A 22,558-nucleotide genomic window follows, 5' to 3' on the forward strand; every position below is an offset into this window, starting at 1 on the left:
GCCCCAGCCCTGCTGCACCTCTGGCTCTTGGGCCCATCTGTCTACACAGAGCAGTCCTGCTGCTGTCCAGGACAAGGCGCAGGTTATTCCCAGAGAAAAGTTTCTAGGACTTTGTTTTTCAGTCCTTTTCTAGGACTAGGATTTTCCATCAGCTTAGCAGGATGGACAGCAATATACATGGATGGAGAAAAAGGAAACAGGGTAAGTGGAATGGATGAGGAGTGCTGTAACAGCAGGTGAGTGGAAAGCACCAACCAGCTCATGGGTTTTATACATTTAGGTAGAAAAAGGCTGGATCAGGGTGTGCCCTGCAGGCTGTTCCCAGAGCTATTCCCACAGCAGCACAACTCCCACGTCAGACCAGCTCTTCCTTATCTCATGGCTGAAGAGAACAAGGCTGTCCCTGCTCGCTCTGTCTCCCCCTCCAACTGTTCCTACCACGAGCAACAAAACAAACAAAAGTTACTCTTCCCAAAACAACTAAAACCTAAAAGAAAGCCATAATAATATTTGGCATTTTTAATTTAGGTTTGTTTTATTTAAGTTTAATGTTAATTCCATGCTGTGTTTCAGTAAGAACAATACAGATTCTGTATCTGTGGCTCCAGTCAGATATCCAGTAGTACAAATTAGCTTCAAGTTACACATACTGAACAAAAGAGGTTGAGCGAGCGAAGGGAGATGGGGAGAGGGGAGGGAGAAAGAAAAAATATTGAACACGCATGCAGGCTTATCAATGCCACCTTCAATGCTAACCTGCTTGGAGGGAGAGTAAAGAACAGGCAAGAATGAGCAGCCACGGATTGTTGAACTGTTACCAGCACCATGATTTTTCAGCAACATTTCAGCAGTTTGGAAACTTTTTGTTTTTATACAGTAAAACCACTACAATGTATGTCCCAATGCAACCTCGTAACTTCAAGCTAAATACCCAATTAAGTTGAAACGTTGGTATAAAATTCAGTTTAAACAGTTATAAAAAGAAAAAAAAAAAGAAAAAAAAAAAAGAAAGAAAGATGCCACCACATGCACACTGCCTTGGCCAGGACAAATCTCTGCCTACGAGTCTAAGGGCCTTCAGGTGTCACCTCCAGGGCTGATGGCAATGTCACCACAGCTGGCAACACAATACAGTAATGCTGAAAGAGCCTTTATGCAGTCCTGTTAGTGTCTTAAAGAACCTAAAAGCTGGCACCAGTAAAATCCACAGAAATTCACTCTTGCCTTTAAGAACTTTTAAACTGTGTAAAAAAAATAAAAATAAAGAAACCCAACAGGGCAGGAACCTAAATTCTGAGACCCAATGTAAAAGTCAGATTTGGTGGTTCTCAGAGTGACACTGAGGGTTTTTGTGGGGAAAGGGAAGGGTGGTCAGAGATGGGTTCTCTTGTTGGCCTTTGTGTCTCACTGATTTTCATCTTCCACATCCTGCAGCGCTTCTTTATTCTGTTCTTCACCTACAAAAGTGGGTAAAAGTGAGGAAAGCGTTAACTTTCACAAACGGGACCTGCAGAAAAGCTTAACAAGCATCAAGAGATTAATAGTTTCATGCAAGTAACACACTCACTCTCACACCCAACGCTGCCAGTTCGCGAGTGAAGTGTTTCCATGGAAATTAAGCCTGGTAATCACCTCCACACCTCACCCAGAACTGCAGCTCAGGCCATTAGAACAAGGACTGTGAGGACAAACAAAACCACCACTGCTGAAAACTGACAACACACAGGTGATGAGTCCTGCTGAGCAAGAGCTGGATCCACCAGAAATCATCAGAAGGGCTGTGGATCAACATCCTTGGATCGGGAAACGCCTTCCCAAAACCCTCATCTTTACTCCAGAGAGCACCAGGGACATCTACTCACTCACTACAGAAATGAGACCTAAACAGGTTTTAGAAATTACAACTTTTTTCTGCTGAAGTCCACTCAAGTCTCAACAACAGCAAAGTACTTTTACACAGTACCACTGATGGCAGGTTATTACCAAAGGTATGAAAAATGTCTCTACTTCAACATCACAAGAAACCTTAAATGAGGTTATTAAAGAAAAACATTTAATGGAAGTTAATTTCTCTTGAAAAACAGTCAGTTTGGGCATATTCAACCAGGCTGGGACATGCAGTGGGATGAGGTCTGTCCACAAGGACTCCTGCAGTTGAGGACACTCCAGCTGCCCCAGTGAGCCCCATGCAACACCCTCCACACAGCTTGGCCACAGTTCTAATGCAACAGGGAAAGTTTCAGGTACTTCAGCTGGTGCCACAACACATGCACAACTCAGTTAATTGGTAAGAGAGACTGAGAAAGTGTTTTCTTTAATCACAAGAGATAGTACTCTCTCAAGGGCAATAAACAGAAACTAGCAATTAAAAACTTGATTTGCAATAAAGTCTAATCGAATGAGACTAATGGCTTCCAGCAGATAACCAGGATGCCTGCTCAGAGCATGTCCAGATTCAGGATTACCACCAGGTACAACCCAAGGTACATTTTAGAGGAGGTGGCCTAGGAACACAGGACATCTGACATTCAACAACAATAAAATTTATAGACAATATTATGTGACAGATCATTTAAGAGAGGAAAGCACAGCCCTAACCCAGGAAGATGATTAGAAGATCTGAGCATGCTCTAACCAACGCACTGAAGCAAATACCCCTCAAACAGCCCATCGTGGAAGTACTTTTCATGCCCAAATATTCTTAATGTCCAGCTCTGCAGCTCAGTTCCCAAAGGTGTGGGTTACTTTGGATCTCAGTCAAGCACATGGGCCCCGGGGCAGGTGCCAGCCCTGGAAGGGCAGCAGGGACACAGCGTTGTCAGAGCAGTGACAGAGGCAGGCACGGTTAGTGACACTGACACCGAGCACCTCGTGGAGCCACGACACACTTACAAAGTAGAGTTTTTAGGAAATGAACAGTTGGACTTTCCTTTAGGAATCTATACAGCAGGAAAGAAGGGGAGAACAGGAATCATATGGAGACGACATTACAAGTGTGGAAATCAACTCAACACTCAGCTATGCCATGGGAAAAGCTACAGGAAAGGGGAGGGGAGGGCAGCAGCTGGGGAAGGTCTGGTTTTACAGAGTCATTCCCTACGACCCACACAGCTGAAATGGAAACAGGGAAAAGCTCAAGGTGAAAAAAAAGCCCTTTTCAGGTCTCCCCCAATCCTTGGGAAACTGGTAACTGTGCCACTACTGACTTTATCCTTCACAGGCTCTGCCCATTCTGGGAAGATGGAGTTCTGGAAGCAGCAGTTTAAACACTCACTGAGCATATTGGCCTGGAATGAGGAAATGAGGGAACTTAACTTTGCACCTCTGTCTAAATACAAACACTTTTTTGAGGGATCCGAAGAATTACACCCCAATTTTAAGTAGTTCTGCAGTAATTTTGTAATCATCATCTTTCTGGCACACATTGTAACCAACAGTGAGGATAATCTGAAATACTTTAGAAAGAACCAAAATGTCTATTTTCTATGTTATGGAGCTAATTATGAAGCAAGAAATTCCAATCTATATTTCTTTTTGCAAAAATCTAGAGAGCCTTATAATAATGTTGTGGAACTTCTACAAAATAAGAGATCCATGAGACACATCACCCAGCTCACAGGCAAACTAAGAGCTTTTGGAAGATGTTCTAATGCTTCTGTCTCAAACAGTGACCCAGCCCTGATACTGCACTGAAATGGTTCCACAGAGCACCAGGGTATTTGGCTCCACTAAAAATATGGTCATATTTAATTGTGGGAATTGGAAACAGATTTCTTTTTCCCAGTGCCCAACCACAGCAAGGAAGGCACCTAATGCCTCCTGAGGTGTTTAGAGAGGAGTCTGTACAGATCCCTCCAGGATCCATCCATATGAGATTACCTCACATCCTTGAAACAAGGCCTGTGCAAGAGCCTTAGCCCTGGGATGTGGAATAAATTAGGAGCCAAGATCCTACACATTTACAGTATTCCCAGTTCTGTCAACAGCCCAAAGAGCAGAGCCAGAAGCTACTGAGTAACAACACTTCAAACCCATGGCCCCTGCAGAAAAACAGGGAGTCAGGAGAGAGTTAAAAAATTCTACACTGGTTTTCAGATGGACACTACACCAATGGGGTACCCACAGGAATGCTGTGTGGCCACCACTGTGCTTCAAGTGACATCCCACCAAAAAATGTAAGACACTCCTGTATTTATCTGAAGTTCAGCAGGGATGTTTCAAACCTCTGGGCATTTGTGGGTACCCAAAATAGTTTAAACAGGACTGATTTTTTTTTTCCCATTCCAAATAAAAGTAAAGAAAGTCAGCTTTTTCCACTTATGTCTGCAGGATATGATTTTTGCAGAAGTAAACTTGAGTTTCACCTTTCTAGATAGAGATTATATTTAATTCATTACCAGTAATCAGTGAAACAGAAGGTGTAACTCAAAAAACCTAAAATGAGTAAATTTACACTCAGCATTGCAAGTGAAAATGTAAGAGCTGAAAAAGCCCATTCAATATGCCCAAGAAACCCCACCCAAATTTAAATACTATCAAATCTTAGTAATCAGAACCAATCCATGCCTCACCCTCTGGTACTGTAGGGGACATTTCTGGCATTTTCTCTGGCAATAGCCCACTTTGAATCACAACCTGCCATTCTGGCAGTACTAAAGAAAGTACATTTCCCTAATCTTTTTTCTTTTTCCCATGGCAACAAAGTATTTTACAAAACCCTTCTTCCCTTTTCCTTGTACTTAATCCTTCATAAAAGATACAAAAGTGCCATAAGGTGAGTGATTAGTGACCTGGAAAAAGGGGGAAACCAGATCACCTGCAGTGGTTCCTCCTGCACTGGAAGTTCACATCTGGTTGGAATGACAACCAGAGATGAACATGACAAGGAAAGAAAAAAATTAATTAAATGAAGTCACTGCTTTTAGAACAATCACAGATGCCAGGTGGGGAGCCAGTGTCAGCCCTATCACCTCACCCAGTGTTAAGGTAGGACAGAAGTGCAGGAGGGTCAATTATGAGGGAAGACAGAAGTAAATCATCAAACCCATCTGCATTTCCACGCTCTGTGTCCTGGGCAGAGGTTGGGGGATGCAGCTTTCAGAGCAGGATTTACTCACCATCACCCTGCATGTCTGAAGTCCATAGTGTCAGGTTATCACGTAACAACTGCATGATAAGTGTAGAGTCCTTATAGCTTTCTTCACTCAGTGTATCCAGTTCTGCAATAGCATCATCGAAAGCTGCTTTTGCCAACCTGTAAGGGCAGAAGAAAATCAGAATTAACAAGTATTTATAAACAGAATCCAGAAGCACAAGTTAACACAAGCTAAGCCTGTGCCTCAGCACACCCATCCTCTAGTCTGGCTGTGTGACATCCACAGCTCCTCCACAAATTCTGGTGTTGTTTAACAGTGTTTAGATATTCATTCAAGTATCTCCCATGTTAAAAACCAGTCACCTTGTGTGCTTAAGAAACTTTTTATTCAAGCACATTGGTTTATTAAAAATTTCTGGATCCTGCACTACAACTGACAGAGGTCTGCTAAAAGCTCAAAGGAAGTGTAATACACAACCTGCAGTGACAGGAACAGAAAACAACCAGTATTTGTTTCAATCATCACTTTTGTGCTCAGATGAGCCAAAGCCCTACAGACAGGTGAGCCACTGTCACTCAGTACATGCTCACAGGAATTAGTAGCAGGATCCCTCCTACCCTGTGCAATAGCCAACGGGAAGAGGGGTAAGTTAAACCACCTCACACCTTTGGCAGATCAAGGGCATGCACAGAGTTAACCTGGCAAGCTGCTGAACTGCCATTAGCTGATCAAATCAAGGTTATCACTGTTCTGCTTCTCATACAACAGCTACTCCCACACAACCACATGGGTCTGGACTCATAAGAAAGCCAGCCCAGTGTTCCCACTGAGGAAAAGCAGTTACCCAAGTAGCAGCTTCTGGCTTGTTTGGTATTCACATAACACTGCCCCATGTTCCCAGTCACCACATACCTGCAGGCACGATCAGGAGAATTAAGAATTTCGTAGTAGAATACAGAGAAGTTGAGCGCAAGTCCTAAGCGGATGGGATGTGTTGGCGGGAGTTCTGTCATTGCAATATCACTAGCAGCTTTGTAAGCCACCAAGCTATTCTCTGCAGCTTCCTTCCTGTCATTTCCTGTGGCAAACTCAGCCAGATACCTATGGTAGTCCCCCTTCCTGAAAACAGAAGCAGCAGGAAGTCAGTAATCCTCATTTCCCCACCAGACACTAAATGAACGGCTCCGTTCTGAAGCTGATGTTTGTGTGTTCACACACCAAGGACCCGCTGCTGAATTACTGTCTAGACAACACTGTGTTAGGAGCTGAGGGAATTTTAAACCATCACTACATGACAGTTGTCTGTCTGCCTTGTTTTCTTCTCTTCATGAGCAGAGCAGAAAACACTGAATCAGGGATGTGATTTCTACATTAGCAGCTCAGTTAAAGGAAATTGCTGATTCTTACATCTAAGGGCTGCACAACAGTCTTCATGGCATTATTCCAAACATCATCATCTATCCAAAACCACACGATGAGGACATGGCAGTCAAGAAGGGATATTGGTTAGACACTGCACTGCCCTCTTTCTAGAAGGTACAGTGGTTGAGTGGGCAGAACACACATGTACAGCTCCTGCATTTCTCTCTATTCCAGGCCCAGTAAAAGGTCTTTTCCTCACAAGAACATACTCACATTTTGTAATAGAAAACCTTGGACTCGCCAGTGTTAGCTGCTGGAATGAGGTGTTTGTCCAGTACATCCAGAATGTCACAACAGATTAACTTCAGTTCAGTCTCAACCTAGTAATACAAATAAAAACACAATTCATAATTAATTCATAATTAAAAGAGGGGGCAAGGTTAGCACATAAGACTAAGAGCTATTTCAAAAATATCAAATTGATAACATCATAAAGTTCCAAAGAGGAATTTCCAAAGGGAGAAAAATAAAATCCAGCTCCTCCACAGGTGCATTAAGCAAAACAGTTCTGCACAATTAGGTGGTACACACAAGAGGCAAGGACTGATGGATGATGAAATGTGTAACTCAAGGATGGAATTATAAATTCCCCAGAAGACATCTTGCTAGACTGCTGCATTAAGTTTGTCTCAGGATGTAATTCCTTACTGCAAGGCTTGTACAACTCAATTCCTTACATTTTTGATCCTGGAAGGCTGCTCCCAAAGTGGCAACAGTGAAGGGGACAATTTGAAGGTAATTAAAACAAATCAGCTAAACCCATTACACCCCAGAGTTAAATGGCACCTTCAGAACAGATTTCTAGTGACTACTTGGAGGGAAAGCTCTGACAGAAGAGCCTGAAGACAAAAATCATGGAGTATCAGAACAGAACAAAGATGTGCCAGCAAACAGGAAGGTCAAGTACAACATGAAAACAAACTCCAGAAGCAAATGAAAAAGATAAAGGGCAGCAACTCAGTGAAAAAGCAGAAATCATCAACTCTCCCAGTGAGATCTGTGGCCAAAAAAACCAGTATATAAGGCCTTATTTAAAAACAGATGCTGGATTTTAATAGTCAGAATTGAAAATGTAGTCACATCACCTTCATTTTTTTCTAGTTTTGAATATAATGCAAGGGCTGTATGAGGTTAGGTTTCACCACAGAGAGTTTCATACCTGAAAGCAAAGAAACCAAGCACACCCAAAAAAACTGAAAACCATCCTCTGACATCAATATTGCCAAAACCTGAGCCTCCCCTGTCATTCCAGTAGAAGTGGTTGGTTGAGAGCAGACAGACACCTATTGCTGCTTTCTCATGATTTCACAGTAACTTTCATACCTACAGCTGAAGACAACTCTGGCTCAAGCTGATTTCATATAAAGTAGAGGTTTTTCAAATTACAAGAAACTATCAAAAACTGTATGTCTTGGCTCACAAGAGCAGCCCCACTGAGTCCACCATCCCTTCCTGTCCTCCCACCCAAGCAGTTTGCTTTCTCCTCCTTTAAGCATTTTTTTTGCCATGTAATACTTTTATCACCATTCAGCTCCCAGACTGTCAGGGTTTGTAACCACACCAGCTAAAAAGGTGTTACTAAAGAGGTGTTAAAATTACAGATCCCAAATAAACGCCAAACTGGCACATACACACACACACACATGGATTTGTACGAAATAACAGATTTGCAGAAGTTCCTTTAGATAAATTAATCAACAGCAAATTTCATGTACAAACAATGTCAGAATGCCCTGACATTCAGAGGAACAATCAGATGCTATACTTAAGAGTTACGTGACAAAAGCTTAAGGAAGTTGCTGAAATATGGTCACTTGAGAAGAATCTACTTCATATATTCTTGGGCTACAATATAAAACCTTTGGCCAGCAGTCAGTTCCTGCAAACTTCTTTCCTCTTGATCCTCTTTTTCAATGACTTCTTTTGCAGAGAGATCTTCAGCAAAACTGCAAAGAATTAAATCAGTTTCTAATCCTCTTTAGTTAAATAACCATACATGTACAAACTTCTATTTCATCTCAGACAGACCTTTTGTCAGCTTTGCCTAAAGGATCAGTCACACAAGTTATCAGAGATCAGCTCCTGTCCAGAGCAATGTAAATGTCCTCACCAAGCTTAGTTTAAAAAGATTTAATACAAATCAAGTCGATTAAGAACAAAACAAAACACACACACAAAAAAGGAACCATAACAAAACCCTAAAAGCTCTTGTACAAAAAGGATCTGTTCTAGACAGAGTGGCTTAGCAAGCTCTGCAAAGCAGCAAACCAGCACAAGAGCCCACACTAAGCCTGTTCAGAGCATTCCTAACAGGCAGGTTTAGGGTCTATCACCATTCCAGCTCCAAACATGACACCTGGGATTACAGAATGTGACCAGCAAGGAAGGGCTGCTCACCCCAGTGGGTGCACAGAAGCTGCCCCACGCTGCCTGTCTTTATGTCAGTGCCACTGCCAGCTTGATCAGATTCCAGGCTGAGTTCTCAACTCTGCAGACACAAAAGCTTCTAAAACACAGGTGATCAAAATAAAATAAGCAAACTTATTAATTGCCAAACCTTTCTAAGAGGAGGGCATGGAGGAGAGAGCCTGGCAGGTGCCCCAAAATACAGTCCAGGCTTAAGTCAGAGCACTAGAAACACCCATCTGCAACAAATCCAGGGCAGAAAGGGGAAGGTGAACACCTGTCCTATGCTATGGGAATGGATTTGGTTTGACTGCAAGGAAGTGAACTGCACTGTGTGCAGCCACACACCACTTCGTGCTCTCAAGGATGAAGAACACAAGCCCCAGTGTAGGGGCACATGGCTACAGATGTGTTTTGCTACATTTACCTGAAGTGGTTTGGGGAGAGGCAAAGCCTGGTGTCTTCCATCACCTCTCTGTTGCCTCTGGTTGATGCTTCATAAAAAAGCAGCCTGGCTCTGTCCTCTCAACACGCCATCCCTTGAGCTCTGCCCCAAGTCAGGCTGGCTGGTAGCTCAAAAAAACCCTCTAAACATCAGCCCTGAGCTAAGTTATAAATGATGGAGACCAAACCCATTCACACTCTCCTTACAGCAGATGCCAACCCATAATAAGTTCTCCCAGCAGCTCCTAACAGAATATGGTCTTCAGCTACAGACGACACTCAGAAGCCTCTTGGAAAAGCTCCCTCTGGAGCTGAGCAGACTCAGCCAGTGTTTCTCCAGCACAGAACACATGCCAGTCCTCACTGCACTCCTCCACCTCAGGCAGCTGTGAGAGCTGTTCCCTTTAAGGACTTAACAGCTGAAGACACTGTTGGCATGACACTGCACTTCAGTGTGGCCTCTCTCTCCTGATGCCTCAAGGACTACAGACATCTATTTCTTGCACCCTAGTCCAGCATGGCCCTTGTCCTGTTTAAGAATAATGCCTATTTCTAAAGTCCTTTCAAAACAAAAATCCCCAAGTCTTTTCACTATTAAAAGATCTCTGGCAAAAGACAGAAACCACCCACAAAATCTTGTGCAAAAGAACCTGGAAGCACACAGTGTGAGACAAATTTAAACAATCATTAGAGAGCTATGGTTTTATATGTTCTGTTAGAAAGATTGTAGACATCCATCAAGAAAAGGTATTTGGGACTGTATGTAACTGGCAGAGTCTCATTCCATCAACATGCCAGCGTAAAATTAGAAACTCACAACTTTAACAATTCCATGGAGCAACAGAAACCCTGTGAGTCAACAGAAAGTAGTTCAGAGCCATTCCTGAGAGAAGATTTCCAAGCCAACATCATTTCCATTGGTGGTAAATGAATCAGTGCCAGGTGATATAACAGACTCCACTGTTTCTCTGGAAGTGAAGATGTGAAACATGTGGAGGCACTTGTCCTTAAATAATGGAGATTAAGTCTCTGCAGAAGTGTGTGGGATTTGAATAGTATGGGAGCATGCCTGCTCCATGCTAAACCATCATTTAGGGAAGGGGGGAGGGGGAAACAACAACTCCCTGTTCTAATAGCTGAAGGTTTCATTAGCCCTTACCAGTGGAAGCCAAAGCTTGCTCCAAGTTCTCCATTTTAGGTAAAGCTGCACACACTGACTAGTCACCATGAAGTTATGTGGATCAATTTTTCCCCCTCTCAAGAGAAAGAAAACAGCAAGGCCCTGGAGGTTGTTACACGTGCAAGTTTCACAGCTGAGATGACCAGGACATCTCAGCATCCACCACCCCCAGGAACACAGAGCGATAAGAGACAAGGTAAAGGAGCCAGGAACAGCACTGAAGATCCTTCCCCACTGGCCTTTCAACTGCCAGGATTTTGAACTCTGTAGGACAGAGAACTGGAATTGCACAAAGTGTCACTGTATGATCCAAAGCAACTTTTATCAGAAGTGGAAGCTTAACAGCCAAACACCTCCTTTGACAGGGTTAATAAAAATAAAAGGTGCTTGGGATAAGTCAGGTTGGAAAGAATAAGACCTCCTGAGTATGTGCAGCCTCACACTTGAGTAAGCAGGGAAGAGGAAGCACAGTTCATATTCTTGGCAGATCTGCTGATGCACTGAGGGAAAAGCCCTCCCTCTCTTCTTTGAGTCTACTGCCCTTTTGAGTGTTTACACAAAACCACCCAACCTCTCCCCTTCCCCAAGGATATTTATTCTCCAGATAAGGAATAAACTCCAGCCTTTCAAGGCTGTCACCCTGTCACAGGTCACCACCCCACAGGCAATCTGAACACCAGGGCAGTTTATGGCAAGGGCACCAAAGCTGGACTGTAACTAAGTGACCCAGCCCTGTCAGACCAAGCCCATCTTACCATTTGCCGATATTCCCGAATCATTTTTAATTTGTCTTCTCCACCTTTGTTTTCTTCTTTCTGTTCAATGCTGCTGATTATTCTCCAGGAAGCTCTTCTGGCTCCGATCACGTTTTTATACGCAACAGAAAGCAGGTTCCTTTCTTCCACTGTCAACTCCACATCCATTCCAGCCACTTTCTTCATCGACTCAACCATTTCTAGGAGGAAGAGGTCAGGCAATTAATTCTCACAGCTGAAGCATCTTTCAAACCATTCAATACAAGCTGGATGTTAATGACAGCTCATGAAATTAGGCTTCCTCCTCCTTTCATCACAGTTACTCCTCAATTTTACATGGAGTGTTCCAAACAAATCAATCAGCACGTACACAAAGGAAGTATCTGATGTTCATTTAAAGGCATTTGACAACAGTCCCCCAAAATTGTTTAAAGTTAATTTAGTTTTTGGTTTTTATTTTTTTGGTCTTTGGTTTGGTTTGGGTTTTGTTTGCTTTTTTAATGGGAAAAAAGGACTTAGGATCAAGAACATTTTTCCACATAATAATTTTCCACATAATAGTTATCAGGACAATCCTACAGGAATGTGTTCTGTTCAAAGTGCTTCAGAGGAGGCAGTGAACAGTGAGAAAAGCATGAGCAAATGTAACCTGGCTCTTGGCACTGTCAGGATAAACCGAAAAATTACAGAATGCTCTGCCAGTTTGTCAACTGGAACACGGTGTAACATGGTAATTCACAAAAAAATAAAATCCAGACTTGAACAGATGTAGAGAAGTATGAGTATTGTTAATAGGGAGGAGAGTCAAAGTTGCAAGAGGAACCTCCAAAAGAAAAATCTGGTGCTTGGAGAAGTAACAAAACAATAATCCTGAGGGTACCCAGAGCAAACATATCTACCCATGCCAAGCAGCCACTTACACAAAACATGAATTAACTTATATTTATATTTCAAGCCTGTTGGAAATGACTTCTAAACCTGAAGTTAAAATGATTATTACCAAGCATACTTTCCTACGCTCCTGTGGAAACAAAAGACTGAACTACTTAAGGGAGGTTACAATCCTTTCCTTACCTAACCACGTTATGATTGCTTGCAACACATTAGAAAAGTAGTGTTAAATATACAGTGAGAGCCAAGCATGAGACATGCAGGGATCAGTGGGGTCCTGCCACACAGGGCTTCAGTTCATTCACCAGTTCAATCACCTTCCAGCTTCCAGAACTGGTGGGAATCCCACAGACAGAAAACATGACCATCAATGAACGAGAGACTAAGCCCCAACTACCACACCTCCTCAAGAGAACAACTGTTTCACCACTACCTGCCAGGCCCGAGGGACACTTAACTGACACATTTTGCTTCTGCCAAAAGTACAACCACGTGATTAGGCTGTGCCTCCCATAACATGATGCCCTGCTGTTCTGTGGCCTATTTCCCTTGCTCACTCATCATCCTTCCCATCATTTTGCCTCCTTGTGTTCTGCTGTGTCATGGCAGCACAAGCAATGGCAAACTAATGAAGCCTAACTGTCATTTTTTCCCCTCAGGTGTCAAAATCACAATCTAAACAGGCATAAGCTATATCAGCAATGGAGACTGCAGGCTCAATCTTCTCCCTGGTAGGAACAACGTTATCAGTCTCCAACAGGTCTCCACATGTGCAGGACAAAATTTTATAGTGGCTCCCAATGGAAGTGGGAAAAAAAATCTCTACCTCTACCAGTAGGTTTTGCTTCTCCACAGAATCTTCACCAATCTGAAGATCTTTGGTCTAATTATTACACTTTAATCAAACACACATGGTTTTAGATATGTGGCAAGCTTAACTAACCAAGATCCCATCAAATCTGAAGTTATAAAAGCCAAGGGAAACTTGAGTAACACTAAAACCTTCTCTGAAACCTGCAGGTTCCTGAAGAACACCACACCTTCTCAGTGGCACTTGCAGCCCTGTACTCTGACACCACAGAGCAACACAAGAAGGTACAGAAGATCCTGCCCTTCTTTAAAACAGTTTATATTATTGTGTTTGAAGCACTGGGATTAATTACAGAGCACTTTAGTCATACCACTGGATGCACTACAATGCTTCTGATAGAAAACCTGCTTCTCAATGAAGTGACCAAAAAACTACTCACACCTATCTCATATAATAAACAATGATACACATGTAATAATTAGTCCAGAAATGTGGAGGTTGAGAAACATGTATGATAACAGCTTCCAAGATCTTCTGACACTATCAGAAAATTGCAACAACTGGGGGAAAAATGGGTATGTTTTATCAACTCTACTACAGGTCTCCTTCAAGACCTCTTTCGTAGAGGAATTTCTTTACTGTGGAAATTTAAAAGAAAAAACGATACACAGGACTTGCTGTTCCCTGTAAAGGAGTATCTGATTCTCAGAGTACATTCAAACCTATCATTACAGATCTTGGCTTCTGCAGGATTTTATCCATTACTTGCCTAAACATCTTGAAACAAAGGTCCAACACCCCTGTGCACTGGGGGGCAAATCCAATACAAGCTGAGCAGTAGCAGAGGCACGTCCATGAGAACACCTCTGTCAGTACATATCAGCCCTGCTCCACCTCTTCAGTCTCCTGCAAAGGTGGTCATTAACTACCCTCCTGTACAGCCACCAGAACCATGGAAACAATGGAGCCAAAGGAAAAGGCCACCTGCTCAGAACTACCAGTGTCATAAACCAGACCTTATCACCCCAACATTTTTACGACTGAGTTGTTAGTAAGTCAAACATATTCTTTGCCAAGTGACAGCCATTGATAACGAGATGCTGGGGGATGGGGGGAGCACCTGAGGTTTTCTTCATTTATGCTGAAGCACAAACCCCTCCAGCTTCACCAGCTCCTCATACTGGATACACAACCTCTCAATACAAAAGCAATTCCTGATAAAAGGAACTGAAAGGTCTTCTCCTCAAAATCTTAATCCTAAATTAACTACACAACCACAGATTAGAATCCCACCCATAAACAAGCATTTTACCCAAAGAGAAAACATTTATCAGCATACCCACAAAGCTGTTGGAGAAAGGTTTCCAGTTGAATAATGAGCACAATTTTACTTACAATACAAAACTCTGGGCTGATATTTCAACAAGATAAAATAATATTATGCACATACCTTGGCCTCCCACAGTAAAGCCACAATCCAGCCCTGAAAGCTGAAGCCTGATGTATAATCTTAAGAACTCTGGCAGTAAAAAAAGCAAGGGGACAACATATCTGTATCTTCTCCAACAGAAAACTAACTCTATAGAAAAACAAAGCCATCTATGCCTGCCAAGGGAAAAAATGTTTTATATTCTAAGTGCAGCTTTACCTATCTGGAGGTTTCCAAAAGGAGGTGAAAAGCTGAGGGCCCATTCAAGACAAAACACAAGTCTGAGATTACATTTCAATAAGAAGGATTACTGCAGTAATGACAACTCGCTGCACACAGAATCCAGAGCTGCTTACCCTGCATTATGGAGAAAGTGGTGTTATGCACATTCAAAACTGTAGTTTAAGAGGTTAAGTTCCAGCCTGTCAGTTGATTGTGGCTGTTGACTTATTATGCTCCTGTCAGATCATGCCACCACCAGAGCAGGAAATCCCAAAAGTATAAACCTTGGAAGGAGAAGGGAATATTCTGGAGAATGACACACTCGCCCTAGATTTATATCCTTCCCCGAGCACTTGTTGTTGGTTAAGAAATAACACAATAAACAGATATTTGGTCTCATCAGACTCTATTGGAAAAAGGCATTTGATTGTGACTCCAAACAACTGCCTGAGATACTACGAAACTAAAATGATGCCCGTGCAATTTTTTTAAGTTCCTTCATTCTGCTACTATGATTAAAATGCTGGCTCCTCACTGCAAACACTGCTGACTCCCCTCCAGCCACTGCTGAGCACCAGGAGGGACACACATGCACAGCTTGTAAAGCATAAGGGGTTTGGACAGTGGTCACCACCATACTGAGAGCTACCTACCAGGGGTTTTTAAAATCCCAAGGTGCTTGGCCTGGGATTGGGGTTTTAATGTCAAAGACTAAGAATAAGCCTTACTCTAAAATGTAAAGGGGAAGTTTACAAGTGTTGAGAAGCACATGTTTGATAAACCATTTACCAGCAGCCAAGCTACAGGATTTGTACAAAGGGCACAGCTGATAAGGACTCCTACTAGGTCACAAAATAATGACTGCCTCTCCAACAGAGACAGATGGGAAACTAAGTATTTGTTGTTTCTCAAACTGCAGAATCAAAAAAAAAAAAAAAGAGGAACTACAATGTCCCTGTGCAAGGAAATACAGAAATGGGAGATGTACAACAAATTTAGAGGAAAGACTAAAAACCTTCCCAATACAGGATACAAAACAAGAAGCAGCAGACCCTATCAAAGGAATAGCCACTATCTGATAGTTCTACCAAAATCTGTGCTCATAGCAGAAACCAGAGCAGAGCTCATAGCTCATCAGCCCAAACAAAGGCTGATGCATTGAAGAGAACTTGTTGGGGTAAAACTACAGTGTTTGCAACCTCTAACTGAGGCATCACACAGTGCCTGGGTCTCCCTAATCGAGATGCTACAGTGTCAGATTGTTTGTTTTACAAAGCATCTCATTCTGTACAGTGAACAACTCCTCATCATTTCGAACATATACAGCATCTACTTCAACCTCACTGCTGAAGTAACTCTCTCTTGCCACCACACACTGGTTCATCATTACCCCAGCAGGAACAAGAGCTAGAAAATCTCTCAGTGGTGTACTTCACTTCCAAAAGAGGAACTACTTAAGTGAGAAAGCTGGTTGAAATAAGAACAGAAAAAGAACTTGTTAAGATGGGATGGAGATGACTTGATGGTCATCACAGCCAAATCAAATGAACCTTAGGAGAACCCAGAGTAGCAGAACCACTATCTTAACTCTCCATTAAGACTTCAGCAGCAGCAGCAGAACATCAGAAAAAGGAAGCTGTGCTTTAAGTTTAATGCTTTCTATTCCCCTTATCTAAGGGCAATAAAGCACACTGAGCTCTTCAAGTTTCTAAGCTGCTGCCCAGTATCTATTTCAGCATATCAAGAGCTAAAAGCTGAGAGTATCCAGTGTGCTGTGAGAACGTGATGAACACAGGAGAAAAAAGAAGTCTTCCCATGTGTCCACCATAGATGATCATGCACCACAACCAGTATTCAGAGAAGACTCAGTACAAGTATTAGTCTTGTACTTGTTCATTCTTGCAACGAACAAAAGATGATCAGCAACAAGTCTCAAGAACTCAAAGTATCTGACCCTAAACTGTAATCTCTCAGTGAAGTCTTTACCAGCAGCAGCAAACACAAAGTGGCCAGCACTGTTAATCTGAGAAGGGTTCCACCAGACACTCAACAGGAACTATAAAACCATTAACCTGACACTCACCAGGGGCCAAGTTAAAGGGAATTACAAAAAATACCCTGAATGAGTGGGTATATGCATAAACATTATGCTGTAGAACGTGGTCTTCTGTAAACTCAAGTAATGCCTCACAAATCTACTGGAATGCTTTGAATGAGTCAAGCACATGGACAAGGAAGACATGATTGATATAGTCTACCTGGATTTCCCAAAGGCATTTGACAAGGTCCCTCACCCAAGGTTCTCTAAGGAACTCAACTGCCATGGGATAGGAAGGAAAGTCCTCACATGGATAAACACTTGGCTGAAAGACAGGAAACAGGGTATGAATATAAGACTGATGAGTTCAGAGCAGAGAAAGACCACCAGTGGAATCACACAGGGATCTGTGCTGGAATCCATACTAACACTTTTAAGTGATCCAGTGAAACAGAAGCAAATATTGAGTACTGACTCAGTAGTAGCAGTAAACTGCTAAGAACAAACACAAAAGGAACTGAACAAATAAGGGCAAGTGTGTTTTCTTCAAAGAGGGATGACTGTAACTGTGCAGACTAATGCCCTCAGATTGCATTCCCCAAAACTGCAGGCCTCCACCTGGCATCAGTGGGCTTGATGAGTTCCAAGAGAAAGCAGGTCTCATCCTTCCATCCATCAGGAACTCTTTTTTTAAACACTATTAGATTGCCTGCACAAGGTTTTTCTGTTCTCTTCTCTTCTCTTGCATCTGGCAAGGAAGACTTAAGGGATGGCTAAGCCCATCCTGCAGCTCACAGGGAGGTGAGTGGTTGGATGGCTTTCCCCCTATCCCTATCAACACTCCTCTGACCTCTCAACTGGCTGATTCAGGTCACCAGCTCAGACAACAACTACTCAGGGAAAAAAATTAATCTTGCTCCTCATTTAGAGAACTGAACTGGTTCTAAGGCTCAGACTAGAACCCAAGTAAACATGAGAAGCATTTCACACTCACCACCATGCACAAGCTCTATGCAAATGAGCATAAAAGAACCTAACAGGTAGATTCCAAGAAGTTAAGACAGCCAACAGGCTAGGAGGAAAAAAATATAAAATAACACCCATCCTGCACAGTGGTTTTGATTATTATTTTGTGGACAAAGCAGAGGGTTATGCTGCTATTCCTTGTGTGAAGTTTGTAAAAGCTGGTGCAGTCAAAACATTTCCCCCACGTGACTGTGTGACTCTGCAATACAGTCCTACAAATACACCTGGACCTTCACACACGTGGAGAAACACGCAGGTTAAGGCCAAGTTATCCAAGCAACTGTGGTATGTTCTACATAATCAATCCTATGAACCACCACAAGTCCTTCTTGCAACAAGAACATCATTTTTAAGTCATGACTATGATCTCTTCAAGCTGTCAACATAAATAAAGAGGGTTTCCCCAGTATTCCACCTCTAAAGACTCTGCCTCATCAGACACATTTCTGCTACTAAGTCATCTTCTGACACAGGTACTCAGAGCACTGGACACCAATTCATCTTCTGGGCTCCTTGTAGAGAACCAAACCATCCAGTTGTAGAATTTTGCCTCCTCTGGTTGCACTTGGTACCTCAGGAAGTTCAAGAAGGCCATTACAGACAAAGGCCCTCTCCCACACAACTCCTCACCACCACAAGTCAATTTGTGTCCCAGTATGTACAAGTGTCACTCAAAAAAATTAACAGTCTTATTCCTCCAACACTGTCTTGGCCACGTAACTCTTAGATTCCCACAATTATTAGGGATATGCTGAGACTTGATTACCTTTTAGCAATTTCATATCTACCCAACCAGAGACAGTCAGTCATACCCCACATCACTACAACACTAAGACTTCTGACAGACAAGGTAAGTGATGAACATTAACTGGGGGAAAAACCCAAAAAACTTAATTGTGCTTGACATTTGGTTGACATAGACCAATCATCTGCAAACTGAAATTAATACACAACCTAAAGTCTAGTTTCTTACTTAGTTTATTGATTCTTCATTAAGCTCTAAGCTGAAAAACTGTTACTATGAAGATTTTTCTAAAAGGGGTTCAAATCTTGACTTGAACTCACTGCTGCACACACTGCTCCCATAATAAAGACATATTTCCCTGACAGACAATTTATAAATACACAGGGTGCTGATTGGGAGTCCAGAGATCTGTCAAATATGGATGGGTTGAGTTTTTTCCTTACCTGTACCTTGGCCTATTATCTGGTTTTCAGGGGAGAAACCCCCACCTATTTCACCTCACCTCAGTCATGTACTTCAAGACTTGCAGTACAAAGCAGCTGTTTAAAGTATATAATTTTTTCAGTCTGATTAAAACAAAGATGTTACCCAGCTTCAGCAACGAGAAACAGGTTTCAACATTCAGGTTTCAACATTCAGCAGCAGTCTACAGCAATCCAGATCCATCCTCTCGATATAAAGAATTCAAATGTTAGGATGGTAATTTCACAAGCCAACACAATCTTACTTACTCCAATTGTTTTCCAAAAAAGGAGACCATCTAGAGTTATATATTATTCTACCAATGACAGTGTTTGAAGGAATAGCAGTGAGTGAGATTTCTCACAAAGCTTCCTGTACTACAATTAAGCTTCCTGGCATTTTGTGATTTGCCATGACATGCCTAAGCAGATCTGTGAAGATATTAAGAGATTTGGGTGTCTGACTATCTCCAGAGCTCAGGGTTTAAGTGTTACTTACACTGCAAAAGTACCTAGAAAGTTGCCCTCTTAATCTGGGCCAACACACTGAGGACAGTACAGATACAGGACCAGATTCCCAACCATTCACAAATGCAGTTCCCAAGACTTCATGAATTCCCTAAGTAGGTCAGGTAAGTAACACCAAAGAAGCCACAGTTGGATGCCCACCATAAGTGCTGCTATAAATGCCATGAGCTATACATAAATAGCAACCCACCACTCTTAGTCTCCAGGAGAAAGATGGCACAGAACTTGACACAACCTAAGCACAAAACATGTTAAGCACAAAAAATTGTCAAACTCGTATTCAAATTACCCAAGGGATTGTGTTACAACATATTTGTAGACAGTACTTACCATCACCTCATTTTATATGTGTCAATTAGTAAGTGTGACCTCATGGTTGTGTATCTCAAAGAGTGAACTGAGGAGTAAAATGAAGTTTAACTTACATTTTACCATACTGCTTCCCAAACCATTTTGTTCACAGAATTATTCAGCTATGATCTTGGCAGAACTTCATTATTTCATATAAACAAGAACAAATTATGCCAATAATTTTTAATTGTTTCAGCTGAACAAGAACACAGAATTAGATGATAAAACAGTATCTACAGTACATTTTCTTCCAGGCCATGGACACGAGCAATGTGAAGATGCATTCAGACTTGGTAGAATTAGAGGGTGCACCTTAAATATGTTTACCCAACTTGATTCCTAAAAACTCTGCAAGTCTAAAACCCACAGCAGTGATTTAAACAAGGCAACTTTAAGTTTAGTGCTCCCTCCTAAACTGTAACAAGTCTCATTACCATTCAGAAGCAATACAGCAGAACGAGTCTACATTTTGCTCCAGGCAGCTTGTTTAGCAAACATTCACAGCACTGGTGGAACCAAAAGTCCATCAAGGGAAACGCTGCACCAAGGCAATAATCCCTACTAATCAATTTTTATTAGTTGACAGGAAGTTTGCATTGCAGATCTGTACCATGGGGGAGAGTCTGATTACCTTCTAAAGAACTGATTTACTGCTGACTTAAGAAAACCCCAGAAACACAGTAATGCCTCAAGAGCTCCCAAGGATGATGAATTCTCCAGGATGTTGGCCAAGCATCCAACTTGGGTTTCCACTCAAACCAAAGCCAACACTTCCAGTTGCTCTGACTCATCCATACCAGGTGGAGAACCCTTCCCTCCTGCACTCTTACTGTGGAATATGGAACTGCATGTGTCCCTCTGTCTGAGTCAATCACACTGTACCCCAATACCTGGGTTTTGGGAGGGCATTTTCTTTCCTGTAAGTCCTTCAGTTATTGTGGAAACTGCTTTACTGCTCTCATATAGTGGTATTATTTGTTCTACCACATTTCCCTATTGGGACTGTAACTTAAAGGAGTCTAACTTAGGCCTCCTTTTTGTTGTATTTTCCTCTCCAAAACGTGCATTTTTCAGATGTTCTGTGATGGTGTCATCACAAGTTTTCTATGAGTAACTCAGTAAAAATCTGTCATTTGGTGAAACCTTGGTCATGTTGCCTATGAAATTTATGAACAGAAAGTATCTGGAGTGTCTTCCTACCTCTAAACGAAGTGTACTCTGCATTCACGCTTTCTATATGGAAGGGTGTTTATTTCATTTTAAATGAACAATCATAGCTCTTGGGCCAAAGTAACAGTCCCAGATGAGTAACACCATCGAGAAAATTAAAGGCCCTTTCTATTCTATGCAAGGGAACCATGTTTAAAGGAACAGTTGCAAGACAGACATTTTTGGGCCAAGAGACACCACCCAGGGTTGCCAGTTCCTCCCCTGTACCCATTTTCCCCCAGATATTAAACGATCAGGTATATTTAATGATCAGGCACAGCGAACAAGCTTGAAAGGGAAAAAGGATGAAAAGAAGGTGCTGGAAAAGTAAAACGATCCGTAACAATTTCTACCACATAATGAAAGCGTACGCGTTTTCTCTGGGCAATGAATCATGTCCCCGATCCCTGCAGGGCGAGCGCTCGCTCTCTCTGGGTTTGCCAGGGGCAGCGGGGTCTCCAGCCGGGGTTGAAGGCAGAGAAGGAGGCGCAGTCCCGTCCCCCGGGACCCCAGAGGAGCCCGGCGGGCGAGGGGCCGCGGGCCGAGCCCCCCCCATGGGCGTTGTCTGCGCCGAGCCGCCCTCGCCCCGCGCTGCTCGGCCGGGGGAGCGCCGGGCCCGGCCCGCACCGACCCCGCCGAGCCGCGAGGGGCAGCGGGGGCTCTTTGTGGGGTCCCCCGAGGCGGGGGCGGCTCCCCGGCCCCCCCAGGACTCGCCCTTCGCAGCCGCCATTTTATTCCCGGCTCCTGCCGCCACCGCCCCCCGCCCGGGGCCCCGCCCCGGCCCGAGACACCCCCTCGCCCGGGCCCCCCATCCCCGGTTCCACCGGCCCCTCAGGGGCGCTCCCCGTCGCCATTTTGTGTGCGCCCCCTCCTCCGCCCCTGCCCCCCCTCCCCCGCCCAGCCGCCATTTTGTGGCCGCTCCCTCTCTTCCCTCTCCCCTTGGCCGTGCACGGCCCTCCCGGAGCCCGCGCGCTCACCATCGTAGCGCTCAGCCTGCTCAGCCAACTTGGCCTGATAGACGAGGTCCTCCCGATCGTCCATGTCCTGCGGGCGGAGCGGCGGCGGGGCGGCGCGGGGCGGATGGCAGCCGATGGGTCCGAGGGGCTCGGCAGCTACCAGCTCGCTGCTCTCCGGGCAAATATGGCGGCAGCGCCTCCTCCCGCTGCATCCGGGCACTCCCGCGGGCGCGCGCATGCGCCCCGCCGCTGCCATGGCAACGGCGGCTCCCTGGCAACGGGCAGAGGGCGGGAGGAGGCATGAGGGAACCGGGATGAGGCGGCCGGGAATGGCCGGGACGGGGCCGCCGCTCCCCCGCCCCGTGGTGGCGGGGCCGTGTCAGACACGGCGCCGTGGTTGTGGGGCAGCGGAGGGGGCAGCGGGCCCGGCCGGCGGCCAGGCGAGGGATGCTCCAGGGGGGTGGCATTTCCCTCAGGGCGGGTCTTTCTCTCTGTTTCTGCTGCCCTCAAACGCTGACAATACAAATAGTACTACCCCTCTGTGCTACATATAGTGTACTAAGCCAAAGACATCAGCATGTCTTCACC

The 22,558-nt window shown here is 43.8% G+C and overlaps 1 protein-coding gene across 2 annotated transcripts; it reads right to left on the reverse strand.

The window, feature by feature from the left end:
- Positions 1-509: 509 nt before the first annotated feature.
- YWHAE (tyrosine 3-monooxygenase/tryptophan 5-monooxygenase activation protein epsilon) lies at positions 510-22,189 on the reverse strand. 2 transcript variants are annotated; one of them, XM_027666887.1, is made up of 7 exons: positions 21,992-22,189; positions 11,304-11,503; positions 6,732-6,838; positions 6,009-6,215; positions 5,118-5,254; positions 2,893-2,939; positions 510-1,457 (listed from the first exon to the last, which is right to left on the reverse strand). In XM_027666887.1, exons 1-6 carry the CDS (start codon positions 22,053-22,055, stop codon positions 2,932-2,934), a joined length of 723 nt encoding a protein of 240 aa, XP_027522688.1. In that variant the 5' UTR covers positions 22,056-22,189; the 3' UTR covers positions 510-1,457; positions 2,893-2,931. The 2 variants fall into 2 exon arrangements, with proteins under 2 accessions (XP_027522688.1, XP_027522687.1); XM_027666886.1 differs by lacking the exon at positions 2,893-2,939.
- Positions 22,190-22,558: the final 369 nt, after the last annotated feature.

This window comes from Corapipo altera, unplaced genomic scaffold (genome assembly GCF_003945725.1).
Source record: "Corapipo altera isolate COAL_440 unplaced genomic scaffold, ASM394572v1 181, whole genome shotgun sequence".
NCBI lineage: Eukaryota > Metazoa > Chordata > Aves > Passeriformes > Pipridae > Corapipo > Corapipo altera.